This window comes from Lithobates pipiens, unplaced genomic scaffold (assembly GCF_037356315.1).
Source record: "Lithobates pipiens isolate NorthernLeopardFrog02 unplaced genomic scaffold, aLitPip1_a1.2 Scaffold_3, whole genome shotgun sequence".
Lineage (NCBI taxonomy): Eukaryota > Metazoa > Chordata > Amphibia > Anura > Ranidae > Lithobates > Lithobates pipiens.
Window position 1 is genome coordinate 180,610,027 of NW_027507790.1, and position 20,426 is coordinate 180,630,452.

General features: G+C 41.2%; 1 protein-coding gene across 1 annotated transcript in view; it reads left to right on the plus strand.

The window, feature by feature from the left end:
- The window catches only part of CRHBP (corticotropin releasing hormone binding protein), a 39,324-nt gene extending 19,514 nt beyond the window's left edge, over positions 1-19,810 (plus strand). Inside the window, exons 5-7 of the mRNA XM_077462575.1 lie at positions 2,424-2,572; positions 6,258-6,378; positions 19,584-19,810. Of these exons, the coding sequence (XP_077318701.1) occupies positions 2,424-2,572; positions 6,258-6,378; positions 19,584-19,738 (425 nt within the window). The 3' untranslated portion in view covers positions 19,739-19,810. The remainder of the gene's footprint in view (positions 1-2,423; positions 2,573-6,257; positions 6,379-19,583) is intronic.
- Positions 19,811-20,426: the final 616 nt, after the last annotated feature.

Sequence of the window (20,426 nt, forward strand, 5' to 3'; positions counted from 1 at the left end):
AAAAAAAAAAAAATTATTCAATTTTTTAAACATTTTTCTTATTTTTTTAAAATATTTCTTTTACATCCTGTCATCAGAGTAGTTCATTGTAGTGACACTGTACTACTCTGGGGGGGTGATCAAGGATTTTTTTTTTATACTGTTATTGCTTATGCAATGATGATCAGTGTATAAACAATAGCTTTAGCTCTCATGAATGGGTTTCACATTTGGGAGCAGCTTGTTTTTGATTGATAGAGGGAGGGTGTGTTGCGCTTCCTTAAATACCAAGAGAAAAATAAATAAACAATAAATAAATAAACATCAAAGTGCATAGAAATGAACATCTGAAAAAATATGTATATATATATATAAGTATATTAATAGTGCATCATACCAGTGCCTATATAATAAATTGTTTTTGATTGTGATCTGTGACTAGCTAAGCTAATCACACGATACAGGTAGCCAGGTACCATGTGATTCCTTTAAGCCAATCACAGATCACAACATTAAGCAAGCAGTTCATGAGAGGTTGTTTACATTTGTATCATGCGATTACGATGATCAATTATACTGATCACTGGGGAAAGGCGAACAGTTTGGCCCGAGCATAAGTTCGGGCCAAACTTTGGTTGCTCGGATGTTCTTCGAACACCGAACAATATGCGGTGTTCGGGGCAAATTTGTAAGCCGCCGGAACACTGTTAAAGTCTATGGGACATTAAAATCAAAAGTGTTCATTTTAAAGGCTTATATGCAAGTTATTGTCATAAAAAGTGTTTGGGGACCCGAGCCCTGCCCCAGGGGACATGTATCAATGCAAAAAAAAGTTTTAAAAACGGCCGTTTTTTTCGGGAGCAGCGATTTTACTAATGCTAAAAGTAAAACAATAAAAGTGAAATATCCCTTTAAATTTCACACCTGGGGGGTGTCTATAGTATGTTGTAAATTGACACATTTTTCCTGTGTTTAGAACAGTCCCTGCACAAAATGACATTTCTAAAGGAAAAAAAGTAATTTAAAAGTACTCATGGCAATAATGAATTGTCGGTCCTGGCAATACAGATAAAAGAAGTCGCTGAAAAAAATTACGTGGGGGTCCCCCCAAATTCCATACCAGGCCCTTTAGGTCTGGTATGGATATTAAGGGGAACCCTGCACCAAATATTTGTAAAAAAATGGCGTAGGGGCCCCCCTCAAAATCAATACTGATTTTAAGGGGAACCTTACAGCAAAATTAAAAATAATGACTTGGGGGTCCCCCCAAAAATCTATACCAGACCCTTATCCGAGCACGCAACCTGGCAGGGGTTCTAATCCTCTACCTTTCTCTCTAAAAATGTTTTTTTTTTGTTTTAATTTCCCTTTAGATTTACTTTACTTATTTACTTGTGTTCACAAGAATTACTTAATTAGACCCAGGTCATTCTAATCTGAAATCTAATGGGAGGCTGAGCAGCAGAGTATTTTGCACTACATGGTGGGGCACGAGGTGGAAGGCCTTTTTCTGTACTAAAGTACTATCATAATAGCTACTGGAAAAATTTGACTTGAAAAACGGTACGATAATTTAGCATCTCAGAACATCATGGTAACGCCAAAATGTCATACACACCTAGAAGTCATTTAAATAGTACAAATTGGCATATAAATGCAATTTACATACTACAGTGCTAATACTACCACTATTACAGAAAAGCAGAACAGTTGTACATTTTCACCGGTTTCATTTAGTTGGAAGTATAGAAAGGAGCTTGGTTTCAGTCAGTGGGACTACCTAGACTGGCTGTAGAAATAAAAGAGGTGCCTCTCATCTGGGGTTAAAGTTGATAGCTGAATCATATGGGTCATCATAAAATGAATGACAAAAATGACAAGCACAGAGTAGAGCTGGCTAAAATGAGAATCACAATTTTTTTTTGCTTAGACTAAAGATCATGATTCTCTCATGATCCTCGCAGCGTAACATCATCTTTCACATTATATAAAAAAAATGGGCTAACTTTACTGTTTTTTGTTTTTTTAAATTCATTAAAGTGTATTTTTTTAAGGGGTTCTAAGTAATTTTCTAGCAAAAAAGATGTTTAAAAAGGTTTAATATTTAAATGGTTAAACTGATTTCATTTACAGACCGAAGTTCATTCCTTTGAGCTAAGAACAAATGTTACTTTGTTTATAGATATCAGCGATGTTGAGATAAACTTGACAAACTGCCTGGATTTTTTTTTTCGTTAGCTGTCAGAAGTGAGCAGAGACCTTTCTGGGAGGGTAGTAGAATCGTGATTTTGATTCTTAACGATTAATCGTTCAGCTCTAGTACAATGTGATGATGACTATGTAGATGCATGAAAATATATTTGACTTCTTTTGATGGAATTTTTCTTTAAATTTTTATTATTCAAGCACAATAATGGTAACATATTGTATTCTTTGTTCTTTAGCATGCAATGTAATCTCCCAGTCACCAAGTGGAAAATTTACCATGATCATCCCCCATCAACACAGAAACTGCAGTTTTTCTATTATATACCCAGTTGTGATGAAAATATCTGACCTGACCCTGGGTCACTTTAATGAGCTACAGTTAAAGGTATGAACACAGCACACTCCTGTTTTCAGTGCCCAGGCATTCATGTAATGCAAAAGTTGTCTTTTATAAATTGTATGGGGCATGTACTGATTAGGTTATACTATGATATCAAGTACTGTGATGCTATTTCATGAAAATTTCGGTCATTATAATTTAGGCTTTGCATATACTCAACAATGTACACGTGCTTTGTGCTCACATGCGTTCACTTGTACTCTAATAGGTGGTCATTAAAGAAAAATAGCACTAGCAAAAAAATATTAAAATGTATTATCTGTTCAGTGCAATGTTACATACACATTAGGAGGATAGCATGGATCCTGTATGAGGAAAATGAGATAAGCTGCATTCATTACTGTCTCTTGTGTGTGTACAGGAAATGTGCTGCCTGTATGATCAGTTAAAGTACTTCTATAGTCATAGCCTAAGATTTGCCAAGCTGTTATCAAATGTAATGCTTATTTTATTTCCAAAGCCATAGTGCTCACTTACCCATCAGAATGTGCTACAACTTAGCTTTCCAGTGTCTAGTGGTGGTTTTCTCTCTGTAGAACTCAGCAGTAAGAAGGTCTATTCAGCGCCTGTACATTTATGATGTGTAGGCTATTGAACCGATCACAACCCCCATGACCTCTTGACCTTATGCAAGTTATGGGGTACTTCAGTGGGCATTATAGTGGTGGGACTTAGATAAAAGCCTATTAGTGGTTACAATATTGCCACAATATCAGAAGAGGTGGGGTAGCATTTTCGACTCAACACAGAAAAGTTGAAAAATCTGCACCTAGTAAAGATCATTGTTTAAGCTGAAGAGTTTGCAGGGGAGGTAAGAGAAAACAAAGAACCTGGGGACAACACTTATACAGCTGCACAACATTTGACTATAGTTCTACTTTCAGCTCTAAGGCTGGATTCACACCTATGCATTTTTAGTGCTTTTTGCATTTTGCAGATTTGCACTACAGTCCATTTAACATGGTTTCCTATGGAACACATTCTGTAGTGCAAATCTGCAAAATGCAAAACGCACTAAAAATACATAGGTGTGAATCCAGCCTAAGTCTCCCCAAGTCCTGTGATATGTTTAGGAGCCCCCTACAGAAGAGCAGGTGGCCCCTGCTGTGTGTATGGGACTCTGCTCGGTGCAGACCCCCTTTCTCCTCCCATAGTGCCCCCCTGCACATGTCCATTTGCATTACATCAAACTTTACAGACCTCAGAACAACGCAGAATACAGTGGTGTGTCCCTTGGACTCACTCTCACACAGTAGAGTGGACCAAAGCCACCTCCCCCTCCTGTAGATGTAAACAGAGAGGAGGGGGAGACGGCTTAGGTGCCCACCGGTCTCACCTCTCTAGCGGGTATCATAAGGACCTTATAGCTGAAGATTGCACCCAAGAACTAGACAACACTAGCTTAGATGCAAACAGCAACTGACTTTACTGTAAATTCACACAGAATATATATCACACAAGATCAGGTAAGAGCTTGATCACATTATCCTAAACAATGTAAACAGTAATATCATTAGCACATCTAAGGAACAGCCAACAGCTAACAGTGATGTAATTAGCAGTAAGCTAATTATTAGCATGCCACCTAAACAGTCCGGCGCCTACACAGGAGCACATGGAACAGAGACCAATGTGACCAGCTCTTTCAATGAACATGTATCGTTCCAAATAAAACAAACCAGGAATAATCTTTAGGGCAAATGCAAGAAAACAGTCTCTCAACAGCCAAAAATGTAACAAAAAAGGGAAATATAACAATAACAAATAACAGGGTAAATGTAGGCAGAAAAGGTCCCTGGAGCCAGTGTCCGTAACAGTGTGAACAGGTCATAAGCCATGTTCTTTAGGAAAATAGGAGGTTCATGATGCCTAAAAGTTAATGTGGCAGCATGGAGCACTTTGCATGATATAAATTACAGTACTTAGCTCACACAAACCTGTCCTACCATAAAAGGGCTAGTTAGTTGTGTTTTTTCCCAGACCAAAGATTCCCCCCTTTGGAACTGTTTTCAGCTTTGAAGATGTTTCTTCTTAACTTTCCAGAAGGTTGAGAAGAATGTGTATGTACTTCTGCAGCTAGCCATTTGTCCAACTGGCACCTAAACCAGCTCTGTAGCCTCGTGTAGCCTTGGTCTGGCTAAGAACAGCACAGTTTGCTGTACTACAGTTAAATGTTATAAAGTAGAACTCTAGACTTTTTTTTCATTTTGTATAGAGTAAATGAGGGTTATAACACCTGTCAGATTTTTATTTTTTTTGCCATCTGTGTCCCATTGTAGAGATTTCCCTTTACTTCCTGTCCCATTGCCAAACAGGAAGTGAGAATAAATCTCTTCACTTTCAATGATAATGGTAAACAGGACAAATAGATAGCTATGAGGAAAGATTACAAGCACTGAACTTATTCTCTCTGGAGAAGAGATGCTTTAGAGGGGATACGATTTCAACGTACAAATACCGTACTGGTAAACCCACAATAGGGATAAAACTTTTCATTGAAAGGGCATTTAAAAAGACTCATGGGCATTCACTAAAATTAGAAGAAAAGCAATTTAACCGGAAACTGCATAGAGGGTTCTTTACAGTAATGCCCTATACACACAGTCGGAAATTCAGACGGAAAAAGTCAGATTGGATTATGTTGTCAGAAAATCCGATCGTCTGTGGGCTCTATCGGACTTTTCCGACAACAAAAGCCGATCGTTTAAATTCCGACGGACAAAGTGCCACACATGCTCAGAATAAATTAAGAGACGAAAGCTATTGGCTACTGGCCCATTTATACTCCCAGCATACGTGTTTGATGTCATCTCATTCCAAATGATCGGATTTTCCGACACTTTTGTGCGACCGTGTTTTTGCAAGACAAGTTTGGCCCAAAATCCGTCTGAAAAAATCCAACGGATTTTGTGGTCGGAATGTCCGACCATGTGTACAAGGCATAAGAGAGGTAAGAATGTGGAATTCTCTTCTATAAGCAGTGGTTTCACAGGGAGCATAGATCATTTCAAAAAACTATTAGATAGGCACCTAAACGACCATAACATATAGGGCTATACAATGTAATATTGACATAAAAGCGCACACTCACAGGTCAGACTTGATGAACTTGTGCCTTTTTTCAACCTTACCAACTACTATGTAACTTTGAATCAACCTAACGAGGGCCCAGACAGCAATAAAAACTTTCAGGGGTTCTAATCCATATTTACTCTGTCTAAATATAAAAAAAAAGTTTTGCCCTTGGTTATATTTTAACTCACTGCCAGTGCATAGCAATTCCTTGAAGATTCTACCCTGTAGATTTCCTCCATTCATTTCTTTCGCTGAGTACTTCCTATGTTGTGCTAGTTAGTGTGCCAAAAGATACCTACCAAAGTCAATATGGCCAACATGTTGCTCCGAAATGCTCAGACAAACTGAAAAACATGGGGAGGAGGAACTCTATTATGTTAAATCTTCATAACTGAAAAAAAAAAATCCCCCCAAAAAAATCTAGTTCTTATCTTAAAAGCTAAAATATTAATTTACAGGTAATGCAGACGCTCATCCAACTTATTTTGTACTTTTTTAGTGTAGTTTTAATTTTGTCTTCTATATGCAGATTAAAGGTTAAACAATGTCAATGCATTTGCTCAGTAACATGTAATTAGACATGCTCTTTTTACAGAAGCCACCACCAAGAGGATGCGGGGGAGCTGGAGACTTTGTGGAACTCCTGGGTGGTACTGGATTAGATCCATCAAATATGTTTCCATTAGCTGACCTCTGTCATTCATTTCATGGTTCTGGTAAGTAATGGTATCAGTGGCAGCAGGTGGTATAATTTTTTTTTTTGGGGGGGGGGGGGTGGCGGCAATCCGTCTGCCGCCAACCCCCCACCCCCTTCCCTGGTGGCCGGTCAATCGATCCCTGCACTTATCCCATCTAGGTCACAGGCTTCCTCCGGGTGACGGGCCTCTACGTATCCTCCTTACTCAGCTTCACAGCGACGCGGCTTCCCCTGCATCCCCTCCCTCTTCCTCCTTGGCAGCCAATCGGGTCTCAGGACTCGCTTCCTGAGCCGGGATTGGCCAGGAGGAGATGTAGGGCTCGGGGCGCAGTGCTCTGTGCCCCAAGCCCACCATTTTATGAAGCCAATAAGAGCCTCAGGCTCCAGTCGTGTGCTTGTAAAAAAAAAACTCCCTTTGGAATACATGCGTCCGGCGCCCTGCATGTAAATTAAGGGGCGGTGCATGGATTGGGGGGGTGGTGGCTCTGTGCCCGTATGGACACAAATAAATAAATGTAACATTATATAGTTGCTTAATATGGTTAATGTTATTCTACTGTCTATGGGTCCTATCTACAGTATGTTTTTGAGATAAACAATCAATTAGAAAGGCTATATTTATCCCATAAAAAAACTTTGCTTAGATGCAGTAAGTGGTTAAAGGCTATAAATATTACATAACAGCTCCTCCTATCACTACATCCTCGTATTATTGTTGGTGTTAGGGATAGATGATTAGACCTGATTTGCCGCTACCATGGGTTTAAAGTGAATCCTGCATGTTCATGGATTGAGGTCCCGACAAATTTATGGTGAATTTCACCTGGTTGACTTTCTTGTAACCATAATATAATGAATGGCCTTTGAACTTAGGTGAGTTGGCTTAGAAGGGCCAATAATGAGGGGTTTGTTATGTGCCTGCCTCCTCACTATTAAAACAGTAGGTTTCTAGCAGCCTTTGTTAGTGTGTGTTGGAGTAGTTCATAAAGAAATGACAGTCTCTTTAAAGAGGAAGTAAACCCTGATGAGTTTACTTCCTCTTTCATTCCCTGCAAGGGTAAAGCATAATGGACTACTATGCATCGCATAGTAGCCCATTATGTTTCACTTAACTGACACAGGAGCCAGCGAAGTCACCGCTGTCTCCTGTAGTCGGCCGCATCCATCTTCTCGGTGGGTCTCGTTGCTCCGCCGCTGTCATTCGGCTGACATTCGTCACTCCCGCGCATGCGCACGGGAGCCGCCACTCGCGGCATATTGCCGTTGACCACGGTGCTCTCAGTGCGCCTGCGCGCCACAGTGCCTGTCTTTCAGCAAATATCTCCTAAACCGTGTAGGTTTAGGAGATATTTCTTGGACCTACAGGTAAGCCTTAATCTAGGCTTACCTGTAGGTCAAAGTTGATTGTAAGGGTTTACAACCACTTTAAGGAGAATAAGGAGAATTTGTTGCTATTATTGTACTGTGTTGCAATCACACATGTTTACAGTTCAGAAAGCCAACAGTTCATTTTAGGAATTCCCTTTTGTCAGCAACAAATGTAGCTGCTCTTTAGCTGATTTAACACCCTACCCCAAGGCTTTTTATTTCTTCATTTTATTTCACATTCATACATACCCCTTTTTTTTTGGGGGGGGGTTATATTTTCTTTTGCTAAATCCTTTTTTCATGTTGGAGTGTGCATTGTGCGCTAGTTGTGCAAAGCTACCCTTTGTTTGCAGCATATCACTACATACTTGTGTGGTAAAGCACCTCCTATTTATTCCCCCTTGTAGCTGTCATTATTAATCTTATTATTATAAAGGATTTACATAACACTAACAGTTTGCACAGTACTTTAAACAATATAAAGGGAGACAATACAGCAACAGTACAATTCATTACAGGAGGGTAAAGAGGGTCCTGAAAGAAATAGTTAATAACTGTGAGGGATGAGCTGATGGGAGAAATAGAAGATTTGGTTAGCTAAAGGCAGGATAGGCTTTCCTGAAGGGATGAGTTTTCAGGGATCGCCTAAAAATGGACATAGTAGGAAAAAACTGGACAGATCGGGGGTAGGGAGTTCCAGAGATTGAGAGAGGCTCTGGAGAAGTCCTGGAGATGAGCATGGGAAGAGAAAATAAGGCAGCTACAGAGCTGGAGGTATTGGGGGAAGCGGAGAGGATGATTTGGGGGATGTTTGGAGACAAGATTGATGATGTAGCTTTGGGCAGATATGTAAATGGCTTTGTATGCTATTGTTAATGTTTTGAATTTTATTTGCTGGGCAACGGGAAGCCAGTTGAGGGATTGGCAGATAGGGGTGGCTTGGATTTGGGGCTGAAAGGACAGGTCAGAGTCCAGGATTATACCTAGAACCCTGGCAAGAGGGGAGGGACTGATAGTTGTATTATTGATCTTGATGGATAAGTCAGGGGAGGGTGCACAGGCAGGAGAGAATATTATCATCTCAGCTGAGTTTGAGGAAGTGGTGTGACATCCATGCTGATATGTCAGTCAGCATAGAAATGGTACTGGAAGTCTTGGGAGTTTATCAAGTGACCAAGGGAGGAGGTGTAGATGAAGAAGAGAAGGGGTTTGAGGACAGAACCTTGGGGGACCCCTATAAAAAGAGGATGTGGGGAGGAGCAGACAGAGTTACATACGGTAGTTACATAGTAGGTGAGGTTGAAAAAAAGACACAAGCCCATCAAATCCAACCTATGTGTGTGATTATATGTCAGTATTACATTGCATATCCCTGTATGTTGCGGTCCTTCAGGTGTTTATCTAATCGTTTTTTTAAACTATCAATGCCCACCGCTGAGTCCACTGCCTGTGGAAGGGAATTCCGCATTCTTGCTGCTCTTATGCCTTGTACACACGGTCAGACATTCCGACCACAAAATCCCTCCGATTTTTTCTGTCAGATTTTGTCCAAAACTTGTGTTGCATACACACGGTCGGACAAATTTGTCGGAAAAGTTCAGAACGTGATGACGTTCATTCATTACGACGGGACTGCGTTGAGGCTAGTAGCCAATAGCTTTGGTCTCGTAAATTTATCTGAGCATGCGTGGCACTTTGTCTGATCAGAATTCTCTAAAAACGATCGTAAAAAGTCAGATCGGATTTTTTTGTCTGAAAATTTAAGATCCTGCTCTCAAATTTTTTCATTCTAAATTTCCAACGGAAAAAGTCCCATAGAGCCCACACAGCATCTGATTTTCCGACAATATAATCCGATCTGACCTTTTCCATCAGAATTTCCGACCGTGTGTACAAGACATTACAGCAAAGAACCCTCTATGCAGTTTTAGGTTAAACCTTTTTTCTTCTAATTTTAATTAGTGGCCACGTGTCTTGTTAAACTCCCTTCCATGAAAATGTTTTATCCCTATTGTGGGGTCACCAGTATGGTATTTATACACTGAATGAGCACTGTGATAGGTAGATGAAGAACCATGAGAGAGTAGAGCCCTGAAGGCCAAGAGAGTGGAGTTTTTTTGAGGAGGAGGGGATGGTCAACAGTATCAAAAACCATAGAAAGGTCTAGTAGTATGAGCGTGGAGTAGTGGCCATTGCTTTTAGCAGTTAGTAAATCATTAGCGAGTTTTAGTAGGGCAGTTTCAGTGGAGTGTAGTAAGCAAAAGCCAGAATGTAAGGGGTCAAAAAGGTTGTTGTCAGTGAGGTAGGATCTCAGATGGCTGTAGACTAAGCTTTCTAAAAGTTTAGAGGTAAACAGGAGCAAGGAGTTGGGTCTTAAGCTTTTCAGGCATGTGGGGTCCAGTGAGGGCTTTTTAGGTATTAGGGTGATCAGTGCCTTTTTTAGAAGAGAGGGAAAGGTGCCAGTAGAGAGGGAGAGATTGAAGATTTGAGTGAGGGAGCATAGGATAGAAGGTGGTGACTATAGTAGTTGTGAGGGAACAGGGTCCATCGGACAGGTGGTAAGGCGGGCTTCTGAGAAAACTTTAGCAACCTCTTTGGGAGTAGCAAGGTCAAAAGAGGAAAGTGTTGAGGGTGGTTTTGTACAGGGTATTTTAAGTGGGATAGATATCAGCAAGGTGGAGATGGCCCCATGAATTGCATCAATCTTGTTTTCAAAGTGATTTTCAATCTCATGAGCAGTGAGCAAGTGTTTGCGTGGAGGTGGTGGTAGAGAAAGTAGAGAGTTGAAAGTAGAGAAGAGATAAGGACTGGATGACAGAGTACTAATGCGAGTGACAATGTAGGCTTGTTTAGCAGCATGGAGAGAGGCACTGTATTTTAAGAATTCAAATTTATATACAGTAAATGCCTGGTGGTATTTGGTTTTAGGCCACAATCGCTCCAGTGCACAGCTATGTCTTTTAGGATTTTTTGGTGTTGTCAGTCTGCCAAGGTTGTTCTTGGTCGGGGCCTGATATTTTGCATAGTGAGAGGAGCAAATGAGTCCAGTGTGGATGAGAGTGAACATTTGTAGGCAGAAGTGACCAGGTCAGGGCAAGACAGGGGGTGATTTTGTCATAGAGGTGGTCAGTTGCAAAGTAGAAAATAGAAGGATTAAAGTGGCAAAGGTTTTTATGGGTAATTACCAAAATAACAAAAATGTGCAGCGCTACATAAAATATAGTGAATGTCCATATATTAAATAATTATAGTCCCATGTGCAATCAGTCCTATGAGGTAGAAAGTCCTTAACAGGTTCCAAAAGATCAATCGTGACAATGTGTTGTGCCAAAACACTCACCAGAAAGAAAATGTGAAACAGCATATAATCCTAACCTTGAAGATCCAAGTATTGCTCAGTACCTGTGGTATCCCTTCACCATTCTATGCACTCACCAGAAATCAAATTGCTATGGGCCTTATGTTATTATCCTGGAACCTGGTGACATCCCATTCAGAGTAGTATTCAGCAGGGAGAAATAGATGGCTGCCGCTCCCAGAATAAGGACACGGCGGCGGTGGTGTCAGTGTGTATTCCCCTCTCGATGCATCATTTTGTGTGCATGCACGTTCTCAAAGGATCAGCCTTGAAAACGTGCTGTTGTATTTAATTCAAGCTAAATGTAGATGTTAAAAAATCAACTACCGTATATACTCGAGTATAAGCCGAGATTTTCAGCCTCTTTTTTGAGGCTGAAAGTGCCCCCCTCGGCTTATACTCGAGTCATCGCTGTCTGCCCGCTCGATCAGCGTGTCGAGCAGACAGACAGCGGCCATTCTATGATTCAAAAGCCGCGCCTCCGGCTCCGCCTTCGCCTGTGATAGGCGGAACACTGAATTTCCCAGCAGCCTGTGTTCCGCCTATCACGGGCGTCGTCTCATCCTCGTACTACGGACGAGGATGATACGACGTCCGTGATAGGCGGAACACAGGCTGCTGGGAAATTCAGTGTTCCGCCTATCACAGGCGAAGGAGGAGGCGCGGCTTTTGAATTTTACAATGGCCGCCGACGAAGAGGGCACGGGACGGAGGCAAGGCAAGGCACGGCACGGGACAGGACAGGACAGGACAGGACGGGACGGGACGGGACGGGACGGGACGAAGGCAAGGCACGACACGGGACGGAGGCTCGGGACAAAGGCTCGGGACACAGGTAGGCTGGACACACACACACACACACACACACACACACACACACACACACACACACACACGGATGGAGACACACACACACGGATGGATGGATGGATGGAGACACACACACACACAGGGATGGATGGATACACACACACACAGGGATGGATGGATGGATGGATGGATGGAGACACACACACACAGGGATGGATGGATGGATGGATGGAGACACACACACACAGGGATGGATGGATGGATGGACACACACACACACAGGGATGGATGGACGGACACACAGGGATGGACGGACACACAGGGATGGACGGACACACACACAGGGATGGACAGGCATGTCTCACCCTCGGCTTATACACGAGTCAATAAGTTTGCCAGTTTTTTTGGGGGTAAATTGGGGGCCTCGGCTTATATTCGGGTCGGCCTATACTCGAGTATATACGGTATACATCCAAAATATGTGCTGCCAGAAGACGGTGTTGCTGATGCTTTGTGTAAAAATCATACTGTTCTGTAACACCACAGCTTAAAGACCTCTACAAATGTAATTTATATGATTGATGTTTTCCTTGTGGCACCCTCAAAGTTGCATTAACCTTCACTGTACAGTATTTACAGTGCCTTGCAAAAGTATTCACCCTCCTTGGCATTTTTCATGTTTTGTTGCCTCACAACCTGGAATTAACATGGATTGTTTGCGCATTTGCATGATTTAATTTACAGAACATGTCCACAACTTTGAAGTTTTTAGTTTTTTTTTTATTGTGAAACACACAACAAATAAGACAAAATAACAGAAAAAGTCAATGTGCATAACTATTTACCCCCCTAAAGTCAATACTTTGTAGAGCCACCTTTTTGGGTTATCACAGCTCCAAGTAGTTTGGGATAAGTATCTTACCACTGGGATTTTTGTCAATTCCTCCTTGCAAAACTGCTCTAGCTCCTTCAAGTTAAGCCGCGTACACACGGGCGGACTGTCTGTCCAACTTAGTCCGCTGAAAAACATTTCAGCGGACAGTCCGCTCGTGTGTGGGCTTCAGCGGACTTTTTCAGCGTGCAGTCTGGCGGACTAAGTATTTCGGAATTTCCGTAATATTGTCCGTCCAACTTTGGTTTCAGCGGACAGTCCGCTCGTGAGTAGGCTAGTTGGACGGACTAAGTATGGTGCATGCTCAGAAAGGATTTACACGGCGAAAGGTTGCATTGCTGTGTATTGGACGTCCTATTTCTAGTCCCGTCGTACGTGCTGTACACGTCATCACGCAAGCTTTCGACGGACTCAAGTGTTGCTTTAGCAGTGTCTTTGGGGTCATTATCCTGCTGGAAGGTGAACCTCCACCCTAGCCTCAAATCACACACAGAGTGGTACAGGTTTTGCTCAATAATAGTCCTGTATATCACCATCCATCTTTCCCTGGACCCTGATCAGTTTTTCAGTCCTGACTGCTGAAAACCATCCCAACATCATGATGCTGCCACCGCCATGTTTCACTGTGGGGATGGTGTTGTTTGGGTGATGTGACGTGTTGGGTTTGCGCCAGACATAGCATTTTCTTTGATGGCCAAAAAGTTCAATTTTAGTCTCATCAGACCAGAGCACCTTCCTCCATGCATTTTTGGGAGTCTCCCACATGCCTTTTCACAAACTCAAAACCTGCCATTTTGTTTTCTGCTGAAAGTAATGGCTTTCTTCTGGTCACTCTGTCATAAAGCATGACTCTATGGAGCATTCGGCTTATTGTAGCCCTATGTACAGATACTCCAGTCTCTTCTGTGGAACTCTGCCGCTCCTCCAAGGGTTACCTTAGGTCTCTGTGCTTCCTCTCTGATTAATGCCCTCCTTGAGTGGTCAGTGAGTTTTGGTGTGCGGCCATCTCTTGGCAGGTTTGCTGTTGTGCCATGTTCCATTTGGTTATGATAGATTTGATGATGCTCCTAGTGATCATCAAAGATTTGGATATTTTTTTATAACCTACCAATAACTCTGGGGCCTTTCAAAAAGGTGTGTATATAGAATGACAGATCATGTGACACTTAGATTGCACACAGGTGGACATCATTTCACCAATTATGTGACTTCTGAAGGTAATTGTTTTCACCAGAGCTTTTTATGGGCTTCATAACAAAGGGAATGAATACATACGCACATGTCAATTATCAGTTTTGTATTTCTGAAAAATCGTTTTATGTATATATTTTTAAAATTTTACTTCACCAACTTAGACTATTGTGTTCTGATCCATCACATATAATTCAGATTAAAAAAACATTGAACTAAAGGCTGTAATGTAACAAAATCAGTAAAAAGCCAAGGGGGTGAATACGTTTGCAAGGAACTGTAAATAGAATTTTGTTTGCTTTGTTAAATGTCCTCCATGGCAATGCTCAGGTCACCATGACCTTCTGACAATAGCTTGCTAATTTGCCTTGAAACTGGCCAGAATTTAGATTTTTCCACCCATAGACTTTATTTGGGTTTGATACTAAGTTTGGGTTGTGTGGATTTCACACGGGATTTGACAGAACCGACCGCAAATCATACCCAGGCAGATTTTCTCATCTCTAGAGTTAACCTTATAATTTACTATCATTCTCTGCTATGAATATCCTTATCAGAAAGCAGAGAAAATAAGAGACAGCAAGGGGAAGAAATGATTTTATGCTACCTCCTAGAGACTACTAGAGAAAAAAATCTTCTCTTACCTCATTACAGAATCCTAACAATATACTGGTAAAACCAAAGACAGATTTTGTCTGGTAAATGTATTCTCCTTTAAAGGAAGTAAGCCTAAAATTAGCAAAGTTATGCCGCGTACACACGAGCGGACTGTATGGCGTACTTAGTTCGTCATACAATCCGACGGACAGTCCGTCGTACTTTCGACTGAACGGACTTGACCACACACGGATGCACAAACAGTTCGTCGAAAGCTTGCGTGATGACGTGTACAGCACGTACGACGGGACTAGAAATAGGAAGTCCAAGACACAGCAAAGCACCCTTCCGCCGTGTAAATCCTTTCTGGGCATGGGCCATTCTTAGTCCGTCGAACTAGCATACTGACGAGCGGATTGTCCGCTGAAACCAAAGTACGACGGACAGAATTTCGAAAAATCCGAAATTCTTAGTACACCGGACTGCACGCTGAAAAAGTCAGCTGAAGCCCACACACGAGCGGATTGTCCGCTGAAATGTGTTTCGACGGACTAAGTACGCCATACAGTCCGCCCGTGTGTACGCGGCATTAGTGGCTACAGGTACATAGTTATATAGTTACATAGTTAGTCAGGTTGAAAAAAAGACACAAGTCCATCCAATTCAACCTTCAAAACAATAAATAAATAAAATAAAAAATATTGTACAATCCAATATACCCAATTATATACCCAGAGTTGATCCAGAGGAAGGCAAAAAAAAAAACCCAGCAGAGCATGCTCCAATTTGCTACAGCAGGGAAATAAAATCCTTCCTGATCCCCCCGAGAGGCAATCGGATTTTCTCTGGATCAACTTTACCTATAAATGTTAGTACCCAGTTATATTAAGTACATTCAGGAAAGTATCCAGGCCTTTCTTAAAACAATCTACTGAGCTGGCCAGAACCACCTCTGGCAGGAGTCTATTCCACATTTTCACAGCTCTTACTGTGAAGAAACTTTCCCGTATTTGAAAATGAAATCTCTTGTCCTCTAGACGTAAAGAGTGCCCCCGTGTCCTCTGGGTTGACCGTAAAGAGAATAACTCAACACCAAGTTCACTATATGGACCCCTTATATATTTTAACATGTTGATAATATCCCCCCTTATTCTCCTCTTCTCAAGAGAGAATACATTCAGTTCCTCTAATCTTTCCTCATAGTTGAGCTCCTCCATGCCTCTTATCAGTTTGGTTGCCCTTCTCTGTACTTTCTCCAGTTCCCCGATATCCTTTTTGAGAACTGGTGCCGAAAACTGAACAGCATATTGCAGATGAGGTCTTACTAATGATTTGAACAGGGGCAAAACGATATCTCTCTCTCTGGAGTCCATACCTCTCTTAATACAAGAAAGGACTTGGATTTTGCTACAGCATTTGACATAGCGCTTCACAGATTTCTAATGTGGCTAATGTGACCCAGCCAATTAATCTAACAACCCACAGTGCTAAGTGATCTTTCACTATTATTTTACTAATAGGCAGTGCTGCACGGCTGTTTCATACATGGCACCAAGCTGTCACTACTAATCATTCATAAAAGTGAAAAGTCACACAGTGCTGCGGTCCTGTATTATCCAATGGCCAGGGCTGTGTCTGTTTACAAGCAGCTGGCAGATAAATACATAGTGCTTCAGTGCTGAGTGATCCGTCACTATTATGAATGAGCATTCAGCACTGCCTGTTCATTCATAATATTAAAAGATCACTCAGGGCTGCACTGTCTGTGGTTACTTGTACACACACACAGGGCACTGGCAGATACATAACATAGAGCTGCAGCTCTGAGTAATTTTTTAAGCCCCATACACACGATCAGATTTTCTGCTTATTTTTTCCTTCAGATTTACCAAAAATATGAGGTCAAACCTTAGGAGTTTTCAATTTGTATGCAATCAGGCAGGCCCTTGCAGTACATGGTTTGGTAAATCTGAAAACAAAAATTAACAGAAAATCTGATAGTGTGTATGGGGCTTAACTATTACTAATGAACAATCAGTGCTAGTGATTCATAATAGTGACAGATAACTCAGCTTAGAGAGGGAACAGAGGCTCTGTGCCAGGTGTACCTACCCCCATAGGAATGCCCATAATTTGAGCTTTACAATAGGACGGAGCTATAGCCAGCTTTAACCACTTCCCTCGGGTTGCCGTCATTTGACGTCAGGAACGTGAAGTGGCGATATCTGAATGATGTCTGCAGCTGGTACCCGGCCATTTCTATGAACCTCGGAGACCGTAAGCGACGTCCCGGCGCAGGCAGATGTAAACACTGCTTTTTTTTTGTTGGAAAGCCTGAGATCGTTTTATTTTGTTAATCTCAGGCTTTCCAGTATATAAGGAGAGATCTGGGGACTTATAGACTCCAGATCTCCCAATAAAGAGAACCTGGCATGCCCTATTCCTATTATAATGGATGTTTGCATTCCTTATAATATAAATAAAACTGATAAAGTAAAAAATTTGAGGGAAAGTGTAAAAAAAAAAAAATAATAATAATAATTAATAAAAATAAAATAAACAATAAAAAAAATTAAAGCGCCCCAATTACGGAGTAATCACACACAGAAGTGAACATATACGTAGGTCATGCCCGCATATGTAAATAACTTTCAAACCACACCAGTGAAGTATCACCGCAAACGTTAGAGTGAGAGCAATATTTCTAGCACCAGACCTCCTCTAGCTCTAAATTGGTAACCTGTAAACATTTTTAAAGTGTAGTGTGTGAAGATTTTTAGGTACCGAAGCGTGGTGCCATTCCACGGGTGTGCGCAATTTTAAAGTGTGACATGTTAGGCATCTAGTTACTTGGCATAACATCATCTTTCACATTATACAAAGAAATTGGGGTAAATATTGTGCTCACATAATTTGTAATAAAAACATCTTTGTCATTCTGAAGCTTCCCTCCAACCACTTTACATATTATTTTATACATACTGTGATTCTGTATTTGCCAAATATGCTGCAGAAATCTCCCTCCACTGAGTCTGGCTAAAATAATTTTAACTGTGGGCAGCTGATGTTGCTGCCTGTTTACTTCCTGGATTTACACAGATACACAGAAGCACATCTCCAGCTCTGCAGCTCTTATTGGCCCTCTTATGACTCATCCCCCCTCCCTTCCTGGCAAACTCTCACAAGAGTGTGAGAGAGAGCTGTGCATGATGTCATAAGCCTAGGCTTTTTACCAGACAAGAAACCGGAAGTGGGCTGTATAAGGTATTTACTGGCAAAAAAAATGTTTTACTATCCAAAGTTTTAACAACAAGGGCAGAAGATTTAATAAATGGAAGGATGAAAAAATTACTGAAGTGTTCTGCTTTAATTCATGAATGTGTTTTGTTTTTTTGTTAAAAAAAAATAAAAAATTGCGTTTGAAACTTAGTATGACATAAAAAGTTTTATTCCCTAAGCCAAACATTATATATATAATGTTTGGGGGTCCTAAGTAAATTATTAGCAAAAAAAGATGATTTTTTGATTTTTACACATAGGAGAGAAGTTCCAGAATTGGGTTGGGAGGCAAGTGGTTAAGAAGAGGTGTGTTTAGGAAATAATGGGGCATAGAATCAGAACATGACAAAGTACAACATGCACTTGTTCCTTTGGGGAAATAAATAAAATTCATCACAATAACAGGATGCAATGTTAACCTGCAGCTTCTAACATGAGTAAAATGCTTACCTGTATTAAAATACGTATAAACTAAAATAAAAAAAGAGACATAATCTCACACATACAAACCATTAATTATTCAGTTTTGAATACCAGCTCACAAAAATTATATTGCAGAACTGTAAAAAGAGAAGTATTGCCAAAGCTCTTTTGGCTAAACTTCTTCTATGGGTCACAGGAGTGCACATAGCTCTCTGCACTCCTATGACCCATTTTCAGCCAACAGCAGACTAAAGCATGCTGTCGGCTGAAGTCACTCCGCTGGTCCAGGCTCTGGATTGATTCTGACTTTATAGTCCGGATCCATCCAGCTGCCTTGACTAGCTCAGCTTCTTAACAAGCCGCTGGGAGACAGAACCAGCTGCTCCCGCCCCATGCACAGCCCAGTGCTCCAGTGAGCTCTGGAGGAGGAGGGCAGAGAGCTGTTGACTGACAGTCACCAGCTCACTTCACACTGCATACCGATAAATGAACGATCAGCGGTCTTTGATCACTCAGTTCTCGGTGTAGTGGTGGTGGGGGAAAACTGCAGATGGGATTGGTGCTGCAGCCAGCTAGGTGAGTATGATTGTTTTATTTCTTTGGATTCCCACATTTATGTTTTAATAAGGTGCATAGAGGACCCCAGCAACATTGGTTGAACTTGATAAACATATTTAGCCTAAGTAAGTGTATTATTATTATTATACATGATTTATATAGCGCCAACATATTACGCAGCACTTTACAATGTATAAGGGGAGACAACACAATTACAGTACAATACAAAAGGTACAGGAGGGTCCTGCTCAGAGAGCTTACATTCTAAAGGGAGGGGGTGGTGGTACAAAAGGTAATAGCTGCAGAGAAAGATTTGATGGGGGTGGCTCGGTGACAGTTGTTAGGTGGCTATGGGATAGGCTTCCCTGAATAAATGAGTTTTCAGGGATCTCCTAAAGGTGGACAGGGTAGGGGCTGATCGGATATAACGGGGCAGGGAGTTCCAGAGATGGGAGAGGCTCTGGAGAAGTCCTGAAGGAAGCATGAGTGGAGGTAACAAGGGAGCTAGAAAGCAGGAGGTCCTGGGAGGAGCGGAGGGGACAATTTGCAGATGAGGTTAGTGATGTAGATGTGGGCAATGTTGTGGATGGCTTTGTATAACAAGTATAAGTATAATAAATTTGTATAAGTGTATAACACAATCAGTGTGTCTGCAAATCATTGAAACCTTGGCATGTTTGACATGTGTTCTATGGTTTTACATTTTTATGTCTATTGTCGATTTACTAAGTTGTACTTTTGTTCATAGCCCAAATGAAGATTGGATGTGACAACAGCGTGATACGAATGGTTTCAAGTGGCCAATATATTAACCGGGTGACATTTGAGTACATACAGCTGGACAGACAACTGGAAAGACAGCAGGGAAATAGCGTAGAAGAGGTCTGCTCTCCAATTGATTGATCTTGCATTTTCTCCCTAATTCCAAAGCATTATTTTCAAATAAACAGAATCATAATTATTCATTTGCAACAATTTACTGTTTTTTTTTTTTTAGCTGCTCAACAAGCAGGAGTTAAAACCAGCTATGACATTTTCTATGTTATTTTAATAGACTCCTTCCTGCTTCTTGATTCTTATGCAAGATGGCGCTTAGATCTTTGAAAAATTTTGTTCGAAATTTACAAACAGATGTAAAAATCACAACATAATATGATAATTGCTGAAATCAAATAATCGTTTATTATGTCAATAAACTTATGTAAAATGACCCTGTCACTAAATTATAAAAAGTTTAAAAAAATGGTCTCCCTGGAAAATAATAATTATTACTTAAGCCCCGTACACACGAGCGGACTTATGTCCGACAGACTTCCGAAGGAGTTCCGCCGGAGTTCTGCCGGACTTTCCGAATGAGCGGACTTGGCCACACACAATCACACCAAACTCCGACGGATTCGAACGTGATGACGTACGACTGGACTTGAATAAGGAAGTTCATAGCCAGTAGCCAATAGCTGCCCTAGCGTCGGTTTTAGTCCGTCGGAATAGCATACACACGAGCAAATTTTTCGGTAGGAACTGGGTCCGGCGGAGTTCCGTCGGAAAAATTTGAAGCATGTTCCATTTTCTAAAGTCTGTCAGACTTTTG